Raw genomic sequence first — 26,164 nt, forward strand, 5'->3', positions numbered from 1 at the left:
AATGCAGAGTCTGTGAGGGGTGGGAAGCATAGTAAGATGGAAGGAGAATGGAAATATAGAAGGGAGCCAGGTTATAAAGGGCTTTGAATATCATCAAACATAGATTTATATTTGATCCTGCAGGTCCTGGACAGACCTGTGCTTTCTGAAGATCAGTTTAAAAGCTAAATGGAGGGTGGACTGGAGGGGAAACTCAACAGGATTCTACTGCGGTAATCCCAAGTTTTAGCTAAGTTGAAGGAAACTAAAGGTTCCAAAAACTGCAGATGAGGAGAGAGTGTTCCAGTCATTGGAAAAGTCAGACATGGAAACAAGATAGAGTTTCATTACAGTTAGCTTGGAGGGGTAAGAATGAGGTTTAGGGATTGATGTTGAGACTGAAAAGGTAATCTGGGACCAGTTTATAAAGGAATTTCAATACTATGCAGCCATTATTCTTTGCCATGCCTAACTGGTGAATTGAATTGAATGGAATATGTTGGAAATCACTTTTTAAAAAAATCTACCTTTTGTTAATGACTGTTCATTTATTATTTAATTTTATTAAAAGGAAAATATTGCTTTTAAGTTTGTGTAAAAAGCAAAGTGTGAAGTAAAATTTAACAAATTATTCATACAAACAACATAAGTTGATGTTTATTATTTTATTAAATGGCTGCTAAATTGCTTTGATCATTTTATAGGAGTTGCAGGACGTTCCAATTGTAAAATATTTTAGAAAATAATGCAGACTTTTGTTTTAGTAAATAGGATTTGCTGTCATTATTTTATATTTTGCTAGGTGAGGAATTTTCCAGTAATTAATTGTGGATATGGATAGATGTGCTTTATTTAGTCAGATCTACTTAGTGATGTGTTCATAGCTTTTTAAAGATATGGCAATAATCTAGGGTTTTATGGGTTTTTATTTTTTGCATACTGTATTTTCTCAATACTGTTTTTGTTTAGCAAATATTTATTGAGACATCTACAATATGCCAACCCATAAGGAGGATACCATGATGAGTTAAGAGTCCTCGTCCTTAATGAGTTTACGATATAGTTGGGATTTTCAAAAGAAATCTTCTCTGTATTGTGCTGTTAAATATTTAACAACCAACTGTCCAGGGGGAAAAACATACCCACAGCACATATTTAAATTGAAGCTGCATTATTAACATTTTCTTCATTACTTTCTTAAGTATAGACAATCAACAAAACAATAAATGAAGTTTTGATTTGTAGCATTTGTGGATTTCCCAGGTGTAAATGCTCACCTTGAAAATTTAACATTTGGGTATTGCCAGATAGAGCTGGCTCCAGCACAAATCTGGATACACTCTGTAAAACATGAACATATGTATACAAATAATACTTAATAAAAAAGAGAATATTGAAGTTAGTGGGAGAAATGATGTGTTATTCTTAAAGATTCATAGAGTACTTTTATAAATGTTTAACTGTAAAAAGGATGAAGAGGCATAATCATCCAGAACCATTGGTGTTTGGTTTTTCCTTGCCTAGGAATGTGTATGATCACATAGCAATTGCATTTTGCTTCAAGTTAATGTTCAGTTCTTCTTTGCCTTCCTTTTTCAGTGGAGCTGAGTTTCTTTGGAATAGTAAAACCGAAATCTCACAGTATGAGGTGTTGGGATTAGCAAAAGTCATTTGCCTCTCCCATCCTTTCTCTGTGTTGTTTCTCACTCAACTGTCTTGGGGGAAAAGCCGCTAATTTGAACTGGTTTCTAGTAAGCTTTGATCCACAATGGTACTGTACTCTGATACTGACTTGACTGCTGATAACTTCCATATTATGATAAATATTATTTATTTTCAGTGTCCATTAAAGAACTTTTCTTGGGCACCACAGATGCTTTTCCAAACACTGGAAACAAAATCTTTTGGGATTTCACATTTTTCTAAGAAAAGCAAAAAATGGAAGATGCTAATATGGGAACATTTCTCTATATAGATAGTAGGCCTAGAAACATTATAGGAAAGGCAAAGTTTTTAATTTATTTTTTGCTGTTTTCATGTTTTACCAGTATTGGATGAAGTATAATATTTTTCACTCGGCTTTTCAGAACTGTTATATTTTCTTGTTAAGAATATTAATAAGGAATTATCTCTTTGTACTTTTCTGTTTATAAAACAGTTCATAAAAGATCACAAGAGAGATAAAATTTCTGGCAATTTAAAAAATTTTTACTAAGTACATTAAAAAAAAAATCCTATCACTTATTAAGTAATTTTGTGCAAGTCAAGCTGCTTAGTAAGAACCCTCTTTTGTACTCATTTTGTGTGTGTGTGTGTGTGTGAGTGAGTGTGTGTGTTTGCAAGGAGGTATTTTTAGATAGTTTAGCTGAACAGCAATCTGACGTCTTTAGAGGAGACATCAGTTCATTATGTGGATACAAATTCTATGCTTTCAGCTTTTATACACCAAGTCTTAATTTAAATCTGTTCTTCTTGCCTTTCCAAAGGAAAGAGACTATATCATGGTATGTATTCTATTTCTTCCTAAGGCCGTGCTTTTTAGTTAGCCTTCGCTGAGAGAAATAAATGAGGTAGAAATACCTTTATCTTTCAGAACTTAAGAGTCGTTTATGAAAGCATGCAATTTTGTGTCATATTTATATGTGCCATCTTAATGTGTTCTCATATGTGGTATTTTTCCATTGCTTTCTGGCTTTCGGGATTTAAAATAGTGATTAAGGGGCATGCAAATGCTTTTCTTTTAAGACTAAGACTTGAAAAGCTCAGGAGGTGGGAGTTCTCTGCCTCTTCACTGTACAAGCAGTTTTAGCTACAAAAATTGCAGTTCTTATAAAATATTTTATGAAAAATAGCTGTTCCTGCTAAAACACATCATATATGAACGTGGTTATTTTCTTCAGTTAGTCTTTGGTCTGCTATAACTCCAAATGCACTTTGCTTAAATGGGATTTAGAGAACATCATGCCTTTTCTATTCTTTTTAGTTTGGTCTTTTGCTTTTTATTTTTCCCTCATGTGAAAATGCTGAATAAAGTAATTATTATATAGCTTAAGTAAATAAATGTTGAGTTTCTGCCAGATTTCGAATCAACTAGAGGAAATTCTAGCTGTATTTTCAGAAATGGATGCTTTTGTTAAATATAAATATACAAGTTAAATATTTGTTTTTCTAGTTATGTAATCTTATTGAGATGTGCTTATGGAATTGAAAAGAATTATCATTATGGAGTCAATATTTTATTTCTTTTTGTAAAATGCAATAAAGTATATAGCTGAGAAACCAGATTGATTCTATGCAAAGTAAAAATTTTAGTCATTCATTTGAATGTTGTGTCCACATGATATCAAACATCTGGCTACTGAGAAGCATCTGGGTAGGTGATTGTCTAAAATTTTCACATTACAGATGTTTGGGATTGTGTGGTTCCATGGAGATTTAGTGTGATTTGTTAGTAAATATCACAGACAGTATAGGCCAAATCCCCTTATTTTGTATCTCTGTTGCATACTCTTAGCTTGATCTTAGGCAGTTTAGTTGCTAAGTGAGAAAATGATCCAGGGTAAGATAATCAGTTTAGATTGTAGGCATGGATCTATTTTCACAGATCAAACTTCCTTCAAGGGAAGGACCAAGATTAAAGATAGGTAAGTTCAGTTGGGAGCTGTTTTGAAAGCGTGTATAATTCAAAGATTTAAAAAAACATAAAATGTGGTGATGTTGGAGGATGGGACGAGAAATCTCTTTTCTTTTTCTTTAAAAAAAAATTAGCAGTTATGTAATCATGCAAGATTTAGCTGGAGCCTGATATTAGGCATTTCTGAATCCTAGCATTTTAATGTTCTTTTACAGTGAAATTTAAGTACTTGTACCTATTAAAGCTGTGATTTTATTCTCCAAATGAAAATGCTTAACATACAATTAAAATGGAGAACTCCTGCTCCTTCTCCTCCAACCTTATCCAAAGAAAGAAAAGTTTTCATCAAAAAAGTGTTCACTATGGTATTAATGTATAATATTTCATGTCACAAAAGATTCAGGTTGAAGGTGTTTATATGTCATTCTGAGAAATAAAAGTGTTTGATTTGAAGTACAACATTTTCTCCAGTTAAAAAATGTTATATAACCTCCCTCCCCCAATCTGTCTACTCTCAAGTTTGCATCTTCTCCTGTTCTCTCCCATTGTCATTTCTCTCATCTCCCCTTATCTTCCAATACTCTTATTCTTCCCTCCTAAACCGCCAATTCAAAAAGCTATTTCATTAGTGGCTGTTGCAAATAACAATTTAACAAGCTGCTTACAACACACATACTTGTCTCCTTTGAGAAGACAGAAGTTTTGCACTGGTGGGGAACAGTCATTCTGTCTGACAGACAGAATTTCAGTCAGTTATCTCTGCTACTACTTCCTTGGAATGTCCTAATCTATAAAGTTTGTTTTTAGTTAAATGTGGGTCAATTGAAACAGAAAAATCATAGGCAAGTTCTCTCAAGTAACTGTTGGGTTCAATCACATATACACTATCAAGAAATCAGAACTTCATTGGCTTCTTTTCTTTTAGACCTGTGTCCACCTTTATCCTTTTTGTAGTTCATATGATCTTCAATCATCAGTGAGATATTGAACCTTGATCTATGGATCTCTGGCTTCTCGTTTCTTACTTGTGGTTTTTTTAATCCCTAAAGTTAAAACTGGCTGGCTTGACTTTAGGACTTTCATAAAGTTCTGTGAATAGAGAAGAAATTGTTGACCTAGGAAAAAGGTTTGTTAGTGTAACGATGAAGGAGTTGAATCTGATGATCTCTACTAATCCTTTCAGCTCAGCACTTTGATGTTATATTGTGATACCTTTCATACTTAGGGTATTTTCATACATGTTCTGAAGGTATACATGACTACAAAGCAGGTCTCTTGCTTTCTAGCTTTAGTGTTCTTTCTGTCATATCATGTTTTCTTAGAATTGATACTTGTTTGTAAGACAGACCTTTATTTATTTGCTTGTTTATTTTTTTAAGAAACATTGAATTAAGATAACTTAATAACTAGACAATCAACCTCATTTTTGACTTGGAATTTGTGGGAAAATTTGATTTTTGTATATGTCTGTGTATATGAATGTATAAACATATGTCTGTGTATAAGAAGGTCTACATGAATTAGGGAAACAGAAGAATGACAAAGTAGATTGCATGCTTACCTTAGAATCAGGAAAACTGAATTCATATCCTACCTCTGAAACATACCAATTGAATGAAACTTAAGAAATCACTCTATAAATCCCAGATTTGAGCCTCTCCCTGCAACAAACACAAAATGACAGTTGATTTTTGGTTGATTTTTATTTAGGTATAGAAAATTGAAATAACTTCAATTCAAGACATTATTAAGCAACTGCTGTTTTCAAGGCATTGTAAAAAGTTGGTAATGGTAACATAAAGACAAGAAAACAAAAATTTCCCCAAATTTAGTGAGAAAGTCTATTCTACTGAGGATACATGTATTCAGAGAAGTTAATTTAAAATAGAGTAATTGCAAAAGAGTGAGAGTGCAAGAAAATGAGCACAACTCATTGCTTTTAAAAATTACTTCCCTTAAAAAGAATTTTACTAGCTCTGGATTTTCCACATAATTCTATATTTCCAATTCAGCTATTATCTTATGGCACTTAGCTTTGCTTTGGTAACACTTAAAGAATACAACATAGTTGATTTTTACTAAAGTTGTATTTATAGTGATCTAGAAATTTACCTTTGGGTACTTGAAATTACTTGACTCTTCCAAAGTTACCTTTGTTGCCATTTCAAACAAGTGGTAGAGTAGTGTCAATTGATGAAATTAAACTAGATGTGACTGATGTTTCTTCTTTAGTGTTCCGTATCTCTACTTTGATTAATGTCATGGCTATTTTGCTTAACATAAATCTAGACTACCAGGTTAAGATGTCTCTTTTGTCTATATACTGTGCAGAGGAAAATGCTGGCAGACTCTTGAATATACAGCTTGAAGTAATGTTGCTTTAGAAAGTATATTATAGAAAAGTAGGGAAAACAACGCTAGTGAAAGGTAAAACTCACTGAACTTGAAAGTTAGTTTTCTGTTCAAATGTTGGCTTTGTGACCTTAGGCGAACACTTATCTGCAAAAATTCATTGCTTGATCTTAGCTTTGCTGGAAAGAGATGAAGTATTGTAAACTCTTTGCAAAGTGTAAAGTGTTATTTAAATGTTAGTTGAAAATAGTATTATTGTTGTCTTTGTGTTCTAGAATATGGATTCTTTTTACTTTGGAGTCTGACTCCTTTGGTGGTCTGGTGAAAACCACTCTCATAGTGGTTTGGACCACTCTCAGAGTAATGTTTTTAAGTGCATGAGAGCTCTAAAGAAAATAATTATAGATCTAAAAAAAATTTTTTTTAGATATTCTCAGATTCAAAATTAAGACCTCTTACTCTAGTGAAAAGTCCAAATAGTGTTTGTTGACAGAAGTGAAGGATTTAGAGAGGGGAACCAAAATGTGAAGGAATGTTAATGTTAAATATGTTGAGTTTGATGTGTCTAGTTAGCTAATTTGAGAAATGTTTTAGCACTTTATGTGATAGTTAATATTGTGTCCTAAATTTGCCAATCTACCTACCAACTCCATGATCCTGACCTTCTTCCCTTAGGTAAGCAGAAGCAAATACTATCAACATAGGCTGTTAGATATTTAAGCAATATTTGCTACAACTATTTTTTTTTCTCATTTTAAAGTAAATAATATGGATTGAGAAATAGAGCTAAAGTAACATAGTTTCCAAGTTTCCAGGTTGATGGATTTCATGAGCCATTTGCTGTTTAGAGTAGATGCCCTGGGGAATTGGCATTATATTTACAGTTCTCTGTCAGTAAAGGTGAAACTGGTTTTAGATGAATGTGTCAAAACTTATATAAAAATATATTTAACTGCTATTTTTATTGGTCATTTTGAAATGCTTAATATATGATTATTTTAACCTAAAAGCTTATTACTCTATTCATTTATAACCATAATATTCATCATTATAGATAAAAGTTATATGTCTTATAGTGTTAATATGAGGTATCCCAACAGTTTTACTGAAATTAAAATAGCTCAAAATCAGACAAAGACCTTTGGGATAACCTGTATATTAAAATGATTACTGGAGCATTAGAGAATAAGATTCAAAATGAGGAAAACTCAGACTAATTTGAAAGGGATAGAAATAATAATGGTATTTAGGGTCATAGGAAGAGGTGGAGTGGAGTGGGGTTTATTTTCTGTCTGCAATGATGTGCATTGAATTCTTGTGTCCATAAAAGCCAATCTAGGAGAGACAGATTTTGCATTTCTGTTTTAAGTCCTTAGAAAATGTGTCTCCATCTTGCTATAATTATATAAAGACCTTATTAAGTCCTTTTATCAAGGATAGTCTTCTTATATCTTCATATTGTCTTTCAATTAAAAATACATCTGAAAAATTTCCAGCACGTTATTCTTACTGACTGCCTGTCACTCCTATTTCTGCTTTCCTACTGCCTACAATCACACTCATTTCTTTCCATCTTTAAAACCCCCTAATTTCATCTATCAATTTCCACTAGTTATTACCCTATGTCCTTCTGTTTCATCGTTTAATTTCTTGAGAAGGCCATCTAGAGTTGATGTGTCTACTTCCTTTCCTTTCTTTCTCTTTATCTCCCTTGCTCCTAGGAGCAGGTTAGCTCCTAACTTCATCTTTCGACTGAAATTGCTGTACCCAAAGTTACTATGACCTCTCGATTGCCAGATTGAATAGGTTTTTTCTCAATACTCATCCCTCTTGGTCTTTCTGTAGTCTTCCTCGATATTGTTTTTTGTCTATGTTTTTAGGACACTTCTCTCTGGTTCTTCTCTCTATTCACATTTCTTCTGTCTCTTTTGTTGGCTCTTCATCCAGATCATACCCACTAATTATGGGTGACCCCCAAGACTCTGTCCTGAATCCTTTTCTTTTCCCCCCTACACACTATTTTACTTAGTTATAGTTGTCAGATCTGTAGCAAGCTGATATTTGCTATTATTGCTATTGCTATAATCACTCATTTGGGGAGGGGTAAGGTTACTAGCAATTAGGCATGGGAAGGATTAAGCACAGTTCAAGAGAACTGACCATATCGAATGACAGTTTTATAGGAGTACTAATAACTGGTGAGAAATAAAGTGTCCCTATTGGTCAATACAAGCAATATTGTTCAGTCATGAAATGTAAAAATATACAAGAACCTAGTAGACAGCACCAAGTGCACTCTGTATAAAATAGTTCATTGAATGAGAGCTCAATAAATGCTTACCATAATACTATTCTGAGGTCAGAAGGGGCTCTTCCATAGTGTAATTTAGCACACTGCAAGATGTACTTATCTATGCCAGTCATCTACTGTGAAATTTTAGATCCTGTTGCATATGTTATGAAGAAGTATTTATTATGTAAACAGCGATATACTTTTGATTTCCTGCCATGTTAGTAACTGAGTAATTCTGGTGACTGGATGTAGACTATTGTTTTTATTCAAATTAAAAATGTGTTTTGCCAGGAAATCATATTTTATACATTCTTCACTATAAGAGAAGTGAGATGTTGGGGAAAATCTCCTTGAAAGTCATTATTTGAAATCCATTATTAGATTCATTTGTTGTTCAAGGAGTTTGGAGTTTAAGCTCTAGCCATAGATTGAATAAATCCTGCTTCTTTCCCCTTAAGGAATCTGAAATTACATGAGAAAAAGTCTTGGCTCTACCTGTCATATTACATCATTTGGGAACTTATCTATGGATAAAGTGTGGGATTTTTGTATGCCATGTGTAGAAACAGGCAAATAACATTTACTACTTTTTAAAATGTAGGCAAAATTGAGAAAAGAATGTGAAAATAAACAAAGCAATACTTGTTGTATGTGTTTTGTTTTAAAGTATCTTGACACTATATCTATATTTGATTTGCATGAAAGTATCCTTAACTATTCCCTGTCCCTATGTGATCCCAAAGGATTCCATTTCCCCTGACTCTGCCCCCTCATTTTCCTAGCACTATATTATAGCGAGCATTTTTGCAGCTGAGGACAACTAGTTAGTATACTCTCTTTGGGGCTCATCAAAAATATCCATAATTGGTTAGAGAGGTTGACTTCTACTGATGCCAGGAACTCTTTTCTCTCTCTAAGGATTGCCTCATCTATAGCACTAATCCCAGTTGATCTGGAAAGCAAGAAGTTGGGAATTAAACTCTTTCTCCATTAACTGTCCTAAATGCCAACCTGAGTTCATATGGTGGATTTTTTTCCCCAATTACACAATTTTGCAGAAAATATTTTTAATAAATAGATTAGATAGCCATTAAAGAAAAAAAATGCATGAAGAACACGACTTTTTAAAATGCTTAACTAAAGAGAGGACAGATGGTCTAAGATTTTGCTGGAATACAAATCATCAGGACAGCAATGAAAGAAAAGTAGGAGGAATATTTTCAAGATGGTATAGAAAAGAATTATTTAACATGTAAAGAAAAGAGGGTGACTTTAAAATCCATGGTGTCAACAGTTGGTGTGCCAAACTCTGAAGTTCTCTGGGCATATTTTCTCAGTGATATATAAGGACTAAGGGGGGAAATTTACTTTTCAAATGACTGATTATTGACAGTTTTCATCTCCCTTGCTGGCAAGCTTGTTTTTATATAGCAAACTTAAACAAAATCAGAAATAAACCACCACCAAGTATTTTCTTTGAAAATAATTAAAGGAAAAAAAGGCATGTTATAGTGATTGCAACTGATAGATGTAACCTCATGGTTTTGGAATTTGTTCCTTTTTTTTTTTTTTAACTTCAGTGAGGCGATTAATTTTATTTTATTTTTTAATCAAATTGGGCATCCATTAGCATTGGATTGGAGTCAGCGACTTGGGTACATATTGTGACTTTGTCAGTTTTCTGCCTTTGTCACTTTATGCAAGTTATTGTGGATATCTGAAGTATTATTTGTTTATTTTCCCCTTCAATTTAATGATATAAGACTGCATGGCTTGGTGGTATTGAACTTGGAGTCATTCATTCAATCATTTTCAGACATGTCTGTGTCTTGTGACCCCATTTAGGATTTTCTTGACACAGATACTAGAATTATTTGTTACTTCTTCCTCCAGTTCATTTTACAGATGACAAAACTGAGGCAAACAAGGTTAAGTGAGTTGCCTAAGATCATGCAACTAGTAAGTCTCTGAGGGCAGATTTGAACTAAGGAAAATGAATTTCTGACTGCAGGTCTTGCTCTCTGTGCACTGCACCAACATAGGACTTGTGTTCAGATCTCAGCATCCCTGCTTATTTGTAACCATAGAAACCACGGTCTGTAGAGTCAGAAAACTATAGATTAAAGTCGATAGCTCCTTATGGCCTGAATTTCTTCTCAAAAGAAAAAAAGGGGGGGGGGCCAGCTAGATGGCACATTGGATGGAGCACCAGTCTTGAAGTCAAGAGGACCTGAGTTCAAATCTGGGCTCAGACACTTAATACTTTCTAGCTGTGTGACCCTGGGCAAGTCACTTAACCCCAATTGCCTCGGGGTGGGGGGAAGCGGACTTTTGAAGTACCATGGGGGTATATATACCAAAAGAGAAAGAGATGCAGAATTAGATTCATCATAAGGGTAGTTGATGTTTTACACTCTCAGCATTTTTACTCATTCTAGACTCCTATAGAGTTATGCTTTGTGTATTGGAAGTAAGGATTTTATGCTTCATACCAAGGTAGTTTGATGGCATGTGTCCTTCTGGAGGGTGGGTTTAAGCAGTAAGTATCACTTTTTTGCATCCATAAGCACATTAAAGTACTTTGTCAGATATTTACACATATAAAAAACAAATTTTCAAAATAGAGCGTATTCCACTGGAAGTTATCTTTCTCTTCTCTCTGTCTGTCATCTGTCTGTTTCTCTCCGGGGCTTAGTAGGCCTGATTCCATTTCTGAACAGCATGGAAGCTCTAACCTGCTCTTGCTTTCCTGATGACCTTATGCCGCAGGGGACTCACTATGCAGGTCCAGTACTTACTGCTGTGGCCCAAATGGTTTTAGTGTCTCTGTACTTCAGAACTCTTGACCTCAAGCTATTCATCAGATTTAGCCTCCCTAGGAACAGGGACTTCAGGTACTTACTATCCTGCTCCTGAAAGAAATCTACTCTTTCCAAAGAATCCTTCAAATAATGAAACATTGATGTATTAGAACACACTGAATCCTTAATGGTTTACAAAGACCTTTGTTCCCCAGACCCTTCCTGTAAGGTGAAGAACATAAACATTATATGTATTTATTAAGAAGTACAACTGATGATTGAATCCAGGGCTGCTGATTCCCAAGTTCAGCACTGACATGACAGGGAGATAGTATCAATTATCATAAATCTGAAATCATTCATTTAACCAAATTTGATTTATATGAATCTTTTCTGGAATAGTAATATGTTATATATTCAATAGCTAAAATACTTTGGTTAGAGGAACATAAATATATCTAATATTTGGGTGAAAGATTTTATTTCTGTTTAAGTGCAGGGGGAAAACAGTTTGTTACTTTTAATTGCTTTTTCACCAATGTATAAATTTAAATTTCTCCTTAGTCCCATTCTATTTGCTTTTTTCTTTCTTTCCAAAATAAGCAACAGATCATGGAGGAGAGTACAATTTAATTTTTTTAGTCTTTGGGGAAAGAGGAAAGAGTCACTATATTTGAAATTGGTCATAGTGGGAGTTCTGCTTAATTGGTTCAGTATTTGAATTACTAAAGCATTAAAAACTTTTAAATTAAACTGTTTTACTTAGTGGAGATGACTGAAAAATGACAAGATCTCTATTCATCTCAGATGTTACATGAAGATTAGTGTGAAGAAAAGCAGAGGAGGAATGGAAAGTGAAGGACAGGTGTGGGGGAAGATGAAATTAAATATAAATAACTAAGAATTTATTTAGTGCGAAAAATCTCATTTATGTTTTCTATAGTTTCTTAAGCAGTAACCAAATGATGTGTATACACACACACACACACACACACACACACACACACCTTATTTCATAAAAAGTATACAAATCAAACATTTACTGACAAATCATCATTTCAAAATTTAAGCTGTGTGATCCAATATAGGGATTCAACTCACATTTAAAGAAGGTTTGATCTAATGTGTGACTTTAAAAAAGGACAACTATTTCAGAATAATTTGTTACCTTTGTAATCCTGTGAGTTTTATTTTATGTATTTAAAAACATTAGTCTGAAAAGATACCTCTAGGTATCCACCAGACTGCCAAAAGAGATGTATGCCATAAAAAAGGTGAAAAAACTCATGTTCTGTTATCTTCTGGCAGCTCTACAAAGCTAAATTTTAGATAAGATGCTTCTATCAGTGTTGATGTATAAGTGGAGTTTCCCACATGAGGATAACTCCATAACTATGATTCCTTTCCATCAAAACCAAACAAAAACAAAAGATCTTGTATTTATTTGTCAATAGCCTCTCAGGAAATAAAGGCAGTAGACTGAGATTTAACAATGAAATTTGGCTTTTTTTTTTTTTTAAAGGAATTTTATCAGCTACTTTGATTTAACCAGCAAAAATTCACCTGCTCAATATGTCCTAAATCACTGATCTAAAAACTGCTCTACAAAAATATAGTTAAAGATGATGTTACTTAAGAAAAATTTACAGTCTAGTTGAGAGGACATGTCTATATGTGATACAGTGGCAAAAGGAGTCATATTTATATTACAGCATCTATAGCACAAAATGTTAATGGTGCATCCAGAGTTGCTATAGTATGATGAGGAAAATCAACAAATTCTGCAGAAACTCAAGTTTCTTGGAGAAGATAGCACTTAATTTGTATTTTAAAGGATGAGTAGGGTTTAGATGGAAGATAGAAATGATTCCATTCTAGCTGAGAGAAATAATCAATTTCATAGAATGCAGAAGTTAAAATTATAAATGAAATCATTGACTGTCTTTCATCTTTTTTTGTATCCCCAGTACAGTGCCCAGGGTCAACCTGACCTAACCTTTTAACCAAACCTAAGCTATATTTTAACCTGAAGATTACTTTCTCTTGAGGAAAAATCAATTTTAGAAAAGCCAAGAAATGTGTAGATTTCAGAAGCTATATAATTTAATCCATATCTAAACAAGAATATCTCTTAATATAATATGACAAGCATTCGACTAGTTTTTGTTTGAAGACTTCTGAGAGGGAGCTCACCACCTCTTGAGATGGTCTCATTTCATTATATTTAACAGTTCTAATTATTGATAATTTATATTTTTATTGGTTGTAACTTCTCAAAACATTTTTATCAGCTCTATTAAAAATTATCACAATATTTTAAAAATAATATTTCTCTTTTAATTCTTTATATAATATAATCTTATTAGCAAAGTATAAATTAACTATTTGTCATTTAATTTCCATATTGTCTTGCAGAAGTTTTGATATCCTCCTCTTTTTGATAGGAATAATTCCATTGTTTCAAAAAACTATGTGTGATGAGTTTTAGGTTTATGCTTGCTATATGAATATAAGAAACTGAAACATTTCTCTAGCCCTTTATATTTCCTAGGTGTTTGAGCCAGTGTTTATTGCTGAGATATGATTCATCCATTTGCATAACAGTAGCATGAATCTTCAGTGATTCATCAGCATTGTATTTTTAGGGCACTAGGTTGCTTGTTTCAGGAAAGCTTTGAGAATATATTTATATTATCACATTTTGGCACAAAACAGTTGCTTTTATGTAAATAAAGAATTCTTCTGGATTATGATTTTTATACCCCTCCTCCATAGCAGGGCGTGTCCTTAAATCCATTTTGTTTCCTAAAGAAAAATAATGTTGATATATACAAACACAATATAGAAAGACATATAGATAGAATTTTTGCATGTAAAATAATTGTTCTGCATTATTACCTCCTGTGGCTATTTTCTTAATTACTAACTAGGGCCCAGTTTAGAATTAGGGGTTCATGGATCAATGGAGCAGAGATTTAGAACCAGAAGGAAAGAAAACTCAAAGGTAGAATAATCCATCCCTGTGTCATTTCACAAAAAGAAAACTGAAATCAGTTAGTTGGTAAATGACTTGCTTAGGATGCCAGAGCCAGAATTTGAAGTCAGGTCCCTTGACTCCCAAACCAGTGTTCTTTCTATTATATGCTACTTCACTTAATATCTATTTATTGAGTAGTTGGACATGTTTAACCTAGAAAAATCACATGACTTTATGAGTGTGGACTAAGTATTCAAAATAATCTAATCAACTCTGTATATCTGACCTAGGACTCTGCTCCTAGAGTTTCTATCAATAATAAATATCTTTTGGTAGTCTCAGAACTGCTAAAGATAATTATTTTTGTTTAAAATTAAATGCTCCTCATTATCTAATTCAGTTCATGCAATATTACGAGTCTGCTTTGTGCAAGACACTTTACTGGGCCCTCCATGCCCTTATTTTTACTGATTAGAATTATGGATCTCAGAAAGAATGACTTGTCCAAAAATCATGTATAAGGAACATTTAAGAGCAGGGATTCATATTCAGGACCCATAACTCTCTCCAATATATTTCTTTGCTTTTTTTTTTTTTTTTTTTTTTTTTGTGTGTGTGTGTGTGTGTGTGTGTGTTTTCCAGGTCTTTTTTCTTTATTGATTGGAATTCAGAACTGTTTTCCCATGAATGTTGTTTAAAATAGTTATTAGGTTAGTGTACAGTTCTATAAAAACCTATTTTATTTCCACTATAGTTGAATTGTACTCAGCTGAGTTCTAGATTGTGAAAGATGATTATGTAACAAAGAAGGAAGAGAGTTTTCTTTGTAAGAGAAGAGATTTGGCATTCTCCTACTTATATTTCTTCATTCCTTTCCCTCCTCCTTGAACCTGTGTCTTCATGTATCTGTTGTCTTTATACTTTCTTAAGCTCTTATTCTAGCAACCGTATTTAGGCTTGCTATTTTCACCAAAATTACTTACCACACACATTGCCACTCCCTGAACCCCTCATCTACTTATTCCATATAGCTTATGTATAAATCTGAAACAAAATTATTCACAATAAACTGTGAATGATAGTCATTTACCTTCCCATTAATTCCTTCATTCCCTGGTGTGTTTATATTTTAAAGGACAGTGCTTATTATTTTAAATGAATTTTTGAATTTCAGGCAGTATAATAAAAGAAGGGAAAATGAAGCCATGAAGGGTGGAAGAGAGAACAAAAATTTCGAGCAAAGCATCTACCTTTCTTGAGGGAATTTCTGTCATTTATTTTGTCTTTTTCTACTTCTGAAACTTTAGGTTCTGTATTGACCATTTTTCAAAGAATCATTGATAATAGTGGATTTAAATTGGAGTCTCATATTTGGGAAATTTTGGATTCAAATTCAGCTTCAGAAATTTAAGAGCTGTGCAGATCTTCTCACCTTGTTTGGTATCAGTTCCTGTTTCTGGAAAAAAAGAATACTATCAGTAATACTACTTGTCTCCCTGGTTGTTGTGGGATTTAATTCAGATATAATACTTGTGAAATGTTTTACACCCCTTAAAGCATGGTACAAATGTCCATTTTTATTTTATTCATTATTCTTTATGCATTAATTAAATATCCAATTCAGGATGTGCTTCTTACACTTTTTCTCCAATGATCTCTCTCTCTCTTCCTCTCCTCCCCTCACATTTTATTCTTTATACCTAATGTGGACCACTTACTAAAGAATATTATAAATCACATTCTTTACTCAAAACTCACTTGACTCCCAAATTTGAGCTCCATAAGTCTGTACCTTTGTTTCCTACTAGGGCTATGTTATCTTCTACCAGTAAGTCCTCTCATCTTGGCTCACTTATTGTTCCCCATGGTTTTCCACTGTTTCCACCCTTCTTCATGTGTTATCTAGTTTCACTTGGGTTTCGTTTTTTTTTCTTGGCTCGGCTCCCTAAAATTAGCCTACAGCCCTTCTTGAGGCTTCTTAAGGATTTTTAACCACTAATCACTATAGGGAAATATATAGCAGTTTAAAATAAGAAACAAAAGGGAAAAGTTATGTAAGTTTTAGAAATCAACCCCATTGTTTCATGCATACTGATTTAGAGCTAGGCAATTCTTTCTGTACTTTCCTTAATCCCCCCAAGTGACATACTCTACCTCATTTATTGCTTATTATCTATGCAACCTGTAAAGAAGCCAGTTGGCCTCTCTAGTATCAGTTTCCTTGTCTTACAAATAAAGTGGGGAGAGAGCTCCTGATCCAACTTAAAATCTCATTGTGTCAGTCTGTCCCACTCAAAACTTGGTGGATTTATTATTTTTTTTCAGGGCTGAATTCTCTTGAAGCATTGTTATTATTTATCCTTTTCTCCTAACTTTCTAGTAATGTAAATAATAATTTCATTTAATGTTATTTCTCTCTATATAGATCTTCTTACTACTCCCTTTTAATTTCTCTTTCCTCCCAGACCTTCCCCAAAAATACATAGACACATACATACATTGTGTGTGTGTGTGTGTGTGTGGCTCCATAATACCCCTTCTTAATCCTTCATTTTACTACAGAAGCCATTTCCAATATTTTTACCTTTCCTAAGGGCCTGGCATCTGGGTATATACCCTTTTGACTAATATCTATTCATTAACATTCTTAGTGCTTGACACTGAAGTATATATATTTTTCTAGCTTAGTTGTTTAATTGTATTTCTTTAATGTCCAGTTCTTTCTGACCCCATTTGGGGATTTCTTGGCAAAGATACTGGAGTCATTTGACATTTCCTTCTTCACTTCATTTTCAGATAAAGAAACTGAGGCAGATAGAATTAAATGATTTACTCAATTTCACATAGCTAATAAGCATCTGAGGCTTTGAGAAGATGAGTTTTTTCTAGCTGTTTTTTCTCATATAAATTCTTAAATTGAAGGTTGTACAAATATAACGACAGTTATAATACAGGCAAATTTTCCCAATCTGACATAAGATCACAGATTTAGGACAGAAAAGGATCTGTTAGAGATTATCCAGTTCCATCCCCTCAATGTGCCACATCTATAGAAGGATGTTATAGCCCCCCTTCTCCTTTTTCTCCCCCAGTTTTCTAAGCAGAGTAAGTGCTTACTAATTAGTGAACAGTTGATTCAGGATTATGTTTAAAAAGAGAGAGACTGATAAAGAGTCTTTTAAAGCTTAAATATTTAGTGAATGAAAAATCACAAGAAAATTATTTCCATTTGTTGATATTAACTTTAAAAAATCTTATTGTATGGTATATGTCAGTCTACATTATGTCTATAGAAAAAATCAATAGAAATTAGTATCTTATTCTGTAATTATGTGTATCGATTGCTGCCTTTAAAATCACTGAGCCAAAGAATAATGTTTCCCCTGATGCTTTCTGTGGTCAGTAAATGAATTAAATTGGAATGTAGCCAGGAAGATGAGAGATGTTTATTCTGGATAAACTTAAATTATTTAATTTCTATCCATTCTTAATGTCCTATCCACCCTCCCAAATAGTTAATTTCAAATAATTATTGCAAAATTAGTAGTATTCCATACTCTGACACTATGTGAGCTTGGAAAATCCCTTCTCCTCTCTGAGGTTCATTTTTCTTATCTGTGCACTAGCAATGCTGGCCTATTTGTAGATTCTGTGTTAAGAGTACTTGAATCTTAATTCTTAGATCTCCTATCCCTGGAATGTTCATTGGACGAATAATTTTACCCTCTTGTGTCTGCTTATTTAATTGCAGAATGACAGGATTGGACCAGCAAACTCTTAAGGCCCCTTCAAGTTCTGAAATTCAATGATCATTATCTCAGTTATTCATAGAGTTCATAGAATATCATGTTTGATTTTTGAATTTTATAATAATGAAATGCTAATTGTATTGCTCAAATGAAGGTAGGTCACAGTTGTCACAATCGTTGGTCTTCAATTTATAATAATTGCAATGTAATCAGTTTTTTTTTTTTTAAATTATATATATTCTGGCTAGTTTTGTTATTTAACTATTATCAATTTAAACATTCTTTGTTTTTTAGCCCACATCAATGTCACCTTCCTTGGTGAATTTTTCATTTAGTGTGTGTGTGTGTGTGTGTGTGTGTGTGTGTGCGCGCACGTGCGCGCACGCACGGGTGGTATCACCTTTTATTACTTGCTGTTTTATTTGCCTTTTAGGTAAGGGTCATATCATGTATTGTGTTTCATTTGTACACACTTCCTAGTAAGTTCTGTGCTTGTATAATAAGGACTCAGTTCCTATTTGTACTCAATTCCAGAGGGGGGAAGGAGGATAGAAATCAGGTTGCCACATATCTCTTCATTTTACAGTTGAGGAAACTTGTGGAAGTGGATCAAATAATGGATGCAGCAGATATTGATTCTCAAAGTGAATTCCTGCCACATGCTTTCATACAAGATTGACCGTAATATTTATGCTGAATTCCAAATGCCACCTGAAATACAAAGTGCTGCTCATTAACTCTATCATCTTTAAAGTCTCTTAGGGTTCCTAGTACAATTGAGAGCTTAGTCTGTAATGGGTGACCAACTGGTAGAAGGTTCTAAATCATGAAAAAGCTGGAAGAGAGAAAGATTCTTTACTGGTTTGGGTTGCTTTTTGAGGGAAGACTAGAGGTTTGCATCTTCATTTGACAAATTATTGAACTTAACTATTGTTAAAGTTTATTAATTTTAATGAAATAGCATGATATTTTAGATAGAGAGCTAGCTTTGGATCATCTTATGAGTTTAATCATCTTTTAGTTATCAACTTATCTTAAAATTTATTTCTGAAGACTCAGCGAGTCCATTGAGTTGTGCTTCCATGCCACTTATGACTATTAAATTGTTTTCATTAGGATGTGGTGTTTTAAGTTAAGTTTGCAACCTCAGTTCTTATATAAACTAGTTAGTGTTATTCAATTCAGTTCAATAGACATCTGTTAAATGCCTTCTATGTATAAGATCCTGATAGACATTGAATATACAAAGACAAACTCTTAACAGTCCTTTTCCTCAAGAGAGATGGAATTCTCCTTAAAAATACTTCTGTCATATATGACCGAGGCTTCTTGTAATCTTGTAACATTTTAATATTTTTTTAAAAAACAGCAACAATAACAACAAAACACCTCTGCTTACCTACCCACTGAAATTAGTAGATATCAAGTTTTGTATTGACTTCATATGGAACATCTTTTCAAATCTTAGGATTTCTTCCTGTAACATGTTTCATTAGCTAAATTATCATCATTGAGATACTTTTGTTTATTCTCATTATGACCATTTTAAGGGGAGAAGAGTAATTGTCCTATGACAACAGGACAAGACCAATTATTTTATTTTTAAGTTGAATTTAAAAAAAAAAGACAAGCTAACATACAGATTCAATTATGTGATTTAGTTGGTCTATTTCTCTTTGGAATTCTCTTAAGAAATCTTGTCATTATCTTCATCATCATATAGTTTAGGTTGTGACCATGTTGCCATTTTTACCACATCAGTCTTGAGACTAGTGGTTATGGAAGTTTTCTATATCTTCATTTTGTTCATCAATAATAAACCTGTTTTCAAAATTGTTCTCCTTTCCTCATCTTGATGTGTGTTCTCATCCACTTAAGGAATTCTATAATTTGTGGTCTTAGAATTTGCCTAATGTCACTTAAACATTAAATTATTTGCTCATAGTTACATTCAAACACATGTTTATTCCCTATTATGTCATAGGAATTTGAGTCTTTTCCCCATTCCAAAACCAGTCCTTAAGTAATTATTTTTAGTGTCTTCTCGCCTTTTAAACTTAGGATCTGCAAAACTTTATTCTAGATTCTCTGAACTTAAAAAAATGCATTATGGCATGAAGTAGAGGAAAAAATTTTGTAACATTTTACTTAATTTTAAACGAAATTAAAGGTGGCTATAGCACCCTTTGTAACAAAGAATAAAAAAGAAAGATTAAGTCGGTAAAAATTAATCAGCTAGTGTCCATTTTCATTTGCAATATTTATCAGAGATATTTAATGGGAAGATTTTGCCCCCTACTCCCCAAGTTGATGGTTCTCCTTTTTATCCTTGAAGCATTTGATTTTGTTCATGCAAAAGATTTTCAATTCCATGTAATTGAAATGATCTCTTTATATTTTGGATACCTTTTCAATAACCATTAGCTTTCTTTTTAAAGTTCAAACAATGCTTATCTCCCTCACTTCTTTCTCTCAACTGTAATAGTTCTTTTGTGCCTCTTCATGAAATATAATTTACCCTATTTTACTTCCCCTTTCCTCTTCTCTCAATACAATTTCTTTTCTACCTCTATTTTTTATATCATTACAGTATAATCAACTTAATATCTACACCTTCTAAGTATACCCCCTTCTAATTGCCTTGACAAAGATGTAAACATTTAAACCTTTAAATAACATGTTTGTTTTTTCTTTCCTGTTAAACCTTTTATGTTTCTCTTGAATCTTGTACTTGAAGATCAAATAATTTCTTCAGCTCTGATCTTTTTATCAGCAAAGATTGAAAACACCTATTTCATTGAATGACTATCTTTTCCCCTGAAAGCTAATACTTAGTTTTGTTGGGTAGTTGATTCTTGCTGGATAGTTGTAGTCCAAGCTGTTTTGCCTTCCAGAATATTATATTCCAGGCCCCCCAGTTCTTTAATGTGGACATTTGCTTTCTTTTTAAAAACACTCATTTTCTCCACTTGCTCTTCACCACGTCTACTTCCCAGGTTAATTTTCATTGCTGCTAATTCTATAGTTAAGTGGGAACCACAGATAAATGAAGGAAACCAGTATATTTAAGAAAGGATGAGATTAAGGATAAGTGTGGACTAAGAAATGACACTATAAGTAATTGAATTTTCACTGTAGACTTGAAAACAAAGACAAAGATACTGCTCAGGTAAATTTGCATATAGCTCAATTTAATATTCTTTCCTTTTTCATCAATTCTCAACATAGATTATGACTCAGTGAATTTATTTTGTTTTTAGTGAACATTATCACCTAGATTGAGAGTCAAGAAACCTGTGTCTGGTACTAGCTCCATCACTGACTGAGCTGTGTGACTTTGGGAAAATAATTTTTTCTCTTCTTGCCTCATTCCTCATCTTTAAATTAAGCTAGTTGGATTGTTAAGACCTCTGAATTCCCTTGCCAGCATTAAGGCAGTGAGTTCCTAAACAAGGAATGTAACCTACCAAATATATATCTTTAATAATGAGTCTTATCTTGTTTCAGGATATTGATGAAACAAATGAACATTGAAAATAAGAGATATGAAAATATACTTAGCAGAAGTCAAGTAATTTGTTTTATCTCTCTCAGTGCAAGTGAGCTCACCATTTCATATCTGAATTAATTAAAAATTTGTATATCAAGTCAGAAACTTGCCAAGATCATAATACAGTATAGTGCCATTATAATGTTGTTGTTTAGTGGGTAGGTAGTAGATAGGATAAAAGTAAAAGAAAGGGAAAAAAGGGTAAGAGATAAGTGGAGTAGCCCTGTGATATATTAGCTTCTGTTTTGATAAATAATGAAACTATTTCAAAGAATAAAAATAAAGACAGGCATAGTATCTAAAAAGTACCTATTAGTGCTGCAGATTCATTTTAGTATCTACCATATTATTGGCTATTACTTTTAAATATTTTTCTATCTTCATATTATTATTATTATAGTTTAATATTTTTAGCTTTTTTTAGTTTAACATTTTTATTGCCCTTGAAATCAGTAACTGCTTACTTATGTTTCTGTCTCAGGTATTTGGCACATAGGCACCAGTAGATACTTGTCTGGTTGATATAATTATTTTCATGATGTCACAGAATTTTTGTGGCCATTTCAAGCATCATTCATGCTTATTGTAGGACCAGAAGGAAGGCAGCATTTTAAAAATGGAAAATACCCAAAACATTGTTGAAAACTTCTAAAATATTAAAATATTTCCTTTTTAAAGAGTATAATTCATAGGTGATTATGCTATCAGTATGCCCAAAGGTTATATGCACAGGTGTTGAGTGAATTGGCCTCTTGAACAGAGAAATGCAGTTGGACAGAAAAAGAATTTTGCCTATTCTTGTATCCTATAGTTATATGAGTCAGGTTTCATTGGCTAATTGTTTTAAGAGAAGGAAAATTTAGAATATTTTTTTCTTTTGCACAACAGAAAATATTACCCTTTTATTTTTTTTTTCTTCTATTTTATTCTATTCATGTATCCTAAGTGAGTTTCTTCACCTTCCCTGTATCACAGATGATGAGTCTAAAAAAAACCCAGGATGTCATTTCAAGGGTAAATCAAATGCATATTTTAAAACATAAGAGCCAACACAATGATTTAAATATTTTTAAAATTTGCCCTGTGAGCCCTGAATAGGATGAAAATAATGTAACCTAATCCATAGTTTCACATGAAGAAATAAAACTATATTATTTACTTTTCGTCTTAATGCTATTTTTAGATACCTAGAACCTACAGGTGCATTGTAATAAAGTAGATTTCTGACAGAATTACTTCTTCAGATAGAATTGAGCCCATGTTCTTCAGATGAAATCAAATACAGATCAAAATCCCATTAGGAATGAATACCACTAGAACAAAAATATATTTATAATGAAAAGAGCTTATGTTCAATGAAATGCAATTATGTTCAAATATATCATCCCTAGTTAGAAGCAGATTTTATTGATTTTGGTCACCCAACCAGCCTGTAATGGGCCAGAACTCTGGAGAAAGGTGTTAAGTCTGTGGAATTGATAATACAATGGTTATCTAGTTTAGCATGGTGATCAATAGTTCTCTAGTTCAGTCCGATCGATTTAATCTTACAACAAATAATGGTTCCCTAGTGAAAAAATGATTGGTTTATACTCAGTGTACTATAATGATGTAATTGTAATAGAGTTTATAAACTAGGGACAAAATTAGAGACAGAGAAGACTTGACCAGGGTCATGGTGGCTCTCCTGCCTTCATCACTTCCCCACTAAAGACCAAGGACTTGGGGCTGGTCCCGAGATCCTTCAGAAAGCCAGTCTGGGCACTATATTTTAATCATTGGGTGGGTGGGTGGGGGGGAGGCTCTAGAAAGCAATGGTATGTTTTGTCACCCCAACTTGGGGGCTCTAGAAAGCAGGACATTACATTTGGATGTGCAGACTGCTGGTTGGCTGAGACTGCTGAGGAAGACTGGGAGACTGAAGGAGACAATAAAGACTTTGGACTTTATCCTTGACTATTCTTGTGATGATTATTCTGCTGAAACCAAGTCTGGTCTGAAAGCCCTCCAGAAAGCTAGCCAGAATATTACACCAGCTCTCAACAAATACTTTTGAATTTTAATTCCTTATTTTAGATTAGATAGATTGGCTAGGTAATAGTTGAAGTATAGTTTCATAAGTGTGAATACCTATATTGACATAATAGTTTTAAAATAATTTTCTAGTTAGAACTCCAATTAGAAATCTTCACTTTTAAGTAACTTTTATTTAAAGTTTGAGTCTTTCTAATTTGGAGATACAAAAATTGTATATTATATAAACATAAATAATTCTTTAAATTTCTTTTTTAATACAGAACTCTTTCTAATAAATTTGTGTTTGTATGTTTGTGTGCGTGTGATAATTCAGAATATGTAAAATGATTTTAAATTAATATTTAGAATAGTTTGATTCAAATTGTAATGTTATTTTTCCTACTCTTCCTTCAGCTTCCGGCAGACTTCACAAAACTACACCTTACTGACAGTCTCCACCCACAGGTGACCCACGTTTCCTCTAGTCATTCAGGATGTAGCATCACCAGTGATTCTGGAAGCAGCAGCCTCTCTGATATCTACCAGGTAAGAAAATCAGTATCTTTATCATTTTCCTCCCATCTCATTTTTATGGATATATGAAAAATTTTGGTGTGGCAAAAAGAGAACCATAAAATTAAATATGTGGACATGTAAAAATGTATAGATGCATATTATGTTGATATTTCTTTGTTCATTTATTAACCATCCAGTTTACCTGCATAAAATAGCATGAATATTCAAAGAATTCTACCCCCAAAATGTTTCTTTTTAATTAAGTATAAGATCCTTTAATCTAGAGGTATCTAATTTACCAAAAAGCAGCAACCCTCCAGTGCAGCCTGAACCAGATTAAAATGTAATTGGAAAATATTTAACAAAATAAAAAAATATAATACAACATAATGTTAATTTGTAGTTTTTTGAATAATGTTACAGACCATTGTTTGACATTCCTGAATTCCAACACTTTCATTTTACAAATTAAGAAACTTTTCCCCAATAAACAAAAATTCAATTCTTTCCCCTCCCACCCCCTAATCCCATTGAAAAAGAAAAAAAAAAAATGAAAACACATTTTAAAAATATAAAGTCAAGCAAAACAAATTCTTGCACTGACCATATCTGGGAGAAAACAAAACAAAAAACTAACATTTCTTGTTCCTTAATACGAATACATCACTTTTCTGTTAGAGCATCAGTAATATGTTAGATTATAAATGGTTTTTGTTTTGAAAAACAATAGAAATTTAAAACACTACTGTTTTAGAACAAAATGCTGTTGACTCTTTTATGTAACAGAAGAAATAGATAAGTTGTACTTGGAATTGCATTTTCTACTTGGTAGGTATTTGCCTAAAATGACTTGAAATACAGTCCTAAGGCTTCTTGGCTTTTAAGGCCAGAAATTTCATGAGGATCAGGAGCTGAAAAAAAAACAACTTCATATTCTCAGTACCCAGCATAATGCCTTATACATAGTTAGCATATAGTAGATGTCAGTTGAAGTGAATTATATCATTTCTTGCATTATTCCCAGAGCTCAGAGATTTTTCTTATCAGTTTTTAAGGGAGAATTTCTAAATGTTTCCTTCAAGATTTATTGAATAAATTTGTAGAAAATTTTAAGCCCTAATGACACATTTAAGAGAAAAAATTTACTTTAATAGAACACAAAGAAACTTTTTTTTAATTATCTAATAACATTTTTGTGGTTTTACAAAAATTACTCAGAAGTAACCACTGAAAAGATATGTTTCTCCCTTTTTTTTGACTATTTGGTATTTCCAAGCATTCATCATTAATTGCTTACTAACTTACATGATTCAAAAATACCAGTAAGAAAATTTTAAATTTGAATTCCAGTTCGATTTATATAAATTCCAATTCAATTTATGACATAATGCTTGAACATGTAGGAACTATGATTTATTGAAAGTAATGTACTTGGTCTTCTTACTGTTTGTTTCAAGATCATTACCAAGTTTTGATAGTGGTCAGTTTCTATTTTAGAAAAACTGCTGCAAAGTAACTGAACCATTAAGATTTTATTCAGGATAAGGATACCAGTTAAACTCAAGAGTGAGCTGGACTCAAAAAGGATTTTTTTGCCCCCCAGAAATTTTTTCAAAAGATTTTTCTGACTTTTAAAAGGTAACTCGTGCTTTGGGTTCACTTTTGAGCAACTGGGTATGCCAGAGATGCTTTCTTACCAACCTTTTAAACAATTTAATCATTAAGTGCATTTTTAGCCATAAATGCAAATATTTACAAGCTTTATAGGTTTATGATGTTTACTTTTGCTAAAAATAAAGTGTAATTATGCATTAAGATATTTTTCTTTAACATTAAGATCTATATAGCAGTCTTGATTTTTATTATTTTATTAGTATATTGAACTATCTCATTACACAAAAGAATGAGTAAAGATTATGTAATAGCTCATGTTAATTGAAAGATAGTGATATATACTTTGGTCTCTAAAACTTTCATAAGTTACATATACTGAGGCTTGAAATTATGATAATATTTTGCCATATCCACATGAAGTTATTGCAGATCATCCAGAGGACCAATTCCAAACACTAATCAATTTTAAAATGTTTAGAGAAAAACTCTGCTATGGGGTAAAAGGCTCAGGAAATGAGAAGAGTATCATCCTATATTTTCTCAGTACACTGGCATAATGGTTAACTCCAGAATATGTCTGTGACATCTTAGCTACTCAGATGTAAATGGAACATGCCATTGCTTCCTTGTTTTAGGTTGCAGAAACAGAATGGAAACTCCATGGCTATTTTAAGAGCATTAAC

At 32.7% G+C, this 26,164-nt stretch overlaps 1 protein-coding gene across 13 annotated transcripts in view; it reads left to right on the forward strand.

The window, feature by feature from the left end:
• The window catches only part of RAPGEF2 (Rap guanine nucleotide exchange factor 2), a 287,869-nt gene that overhangs the window by 206,574 nt on the left and 55,131 nt on the right, over positions 1–26,164 (forward strand). For all 13 annotated transcript variants that reach the window (XM_023505892.2, XM_023505894.2, XM_023505895.2 and 10 more), the window contains one exon: positions 23,766–23,897. In XM_023505892.2, coding sequence (XP_023361660.1) covers positions 23,766–23,897 — 132 coding nt within the window. The remainder of the gene's footprint in view (positions 1–23,765; positions 23,898–26,164) is intronic.

Source organism: Sarcophilus harrisii, chromosome 6 (genome assembly GCF_902635505.1).
Source record: "Sarcophilus harrisii chromosome 6, mSarHar1.11, whole genome shotgun sequence".
NCBI lineage: Eukaryota > Metazoa > Chordata > Mammalia > Dasyuromorphia > Dasyuridae > Sarcophilus > Sarcophilus harrisii.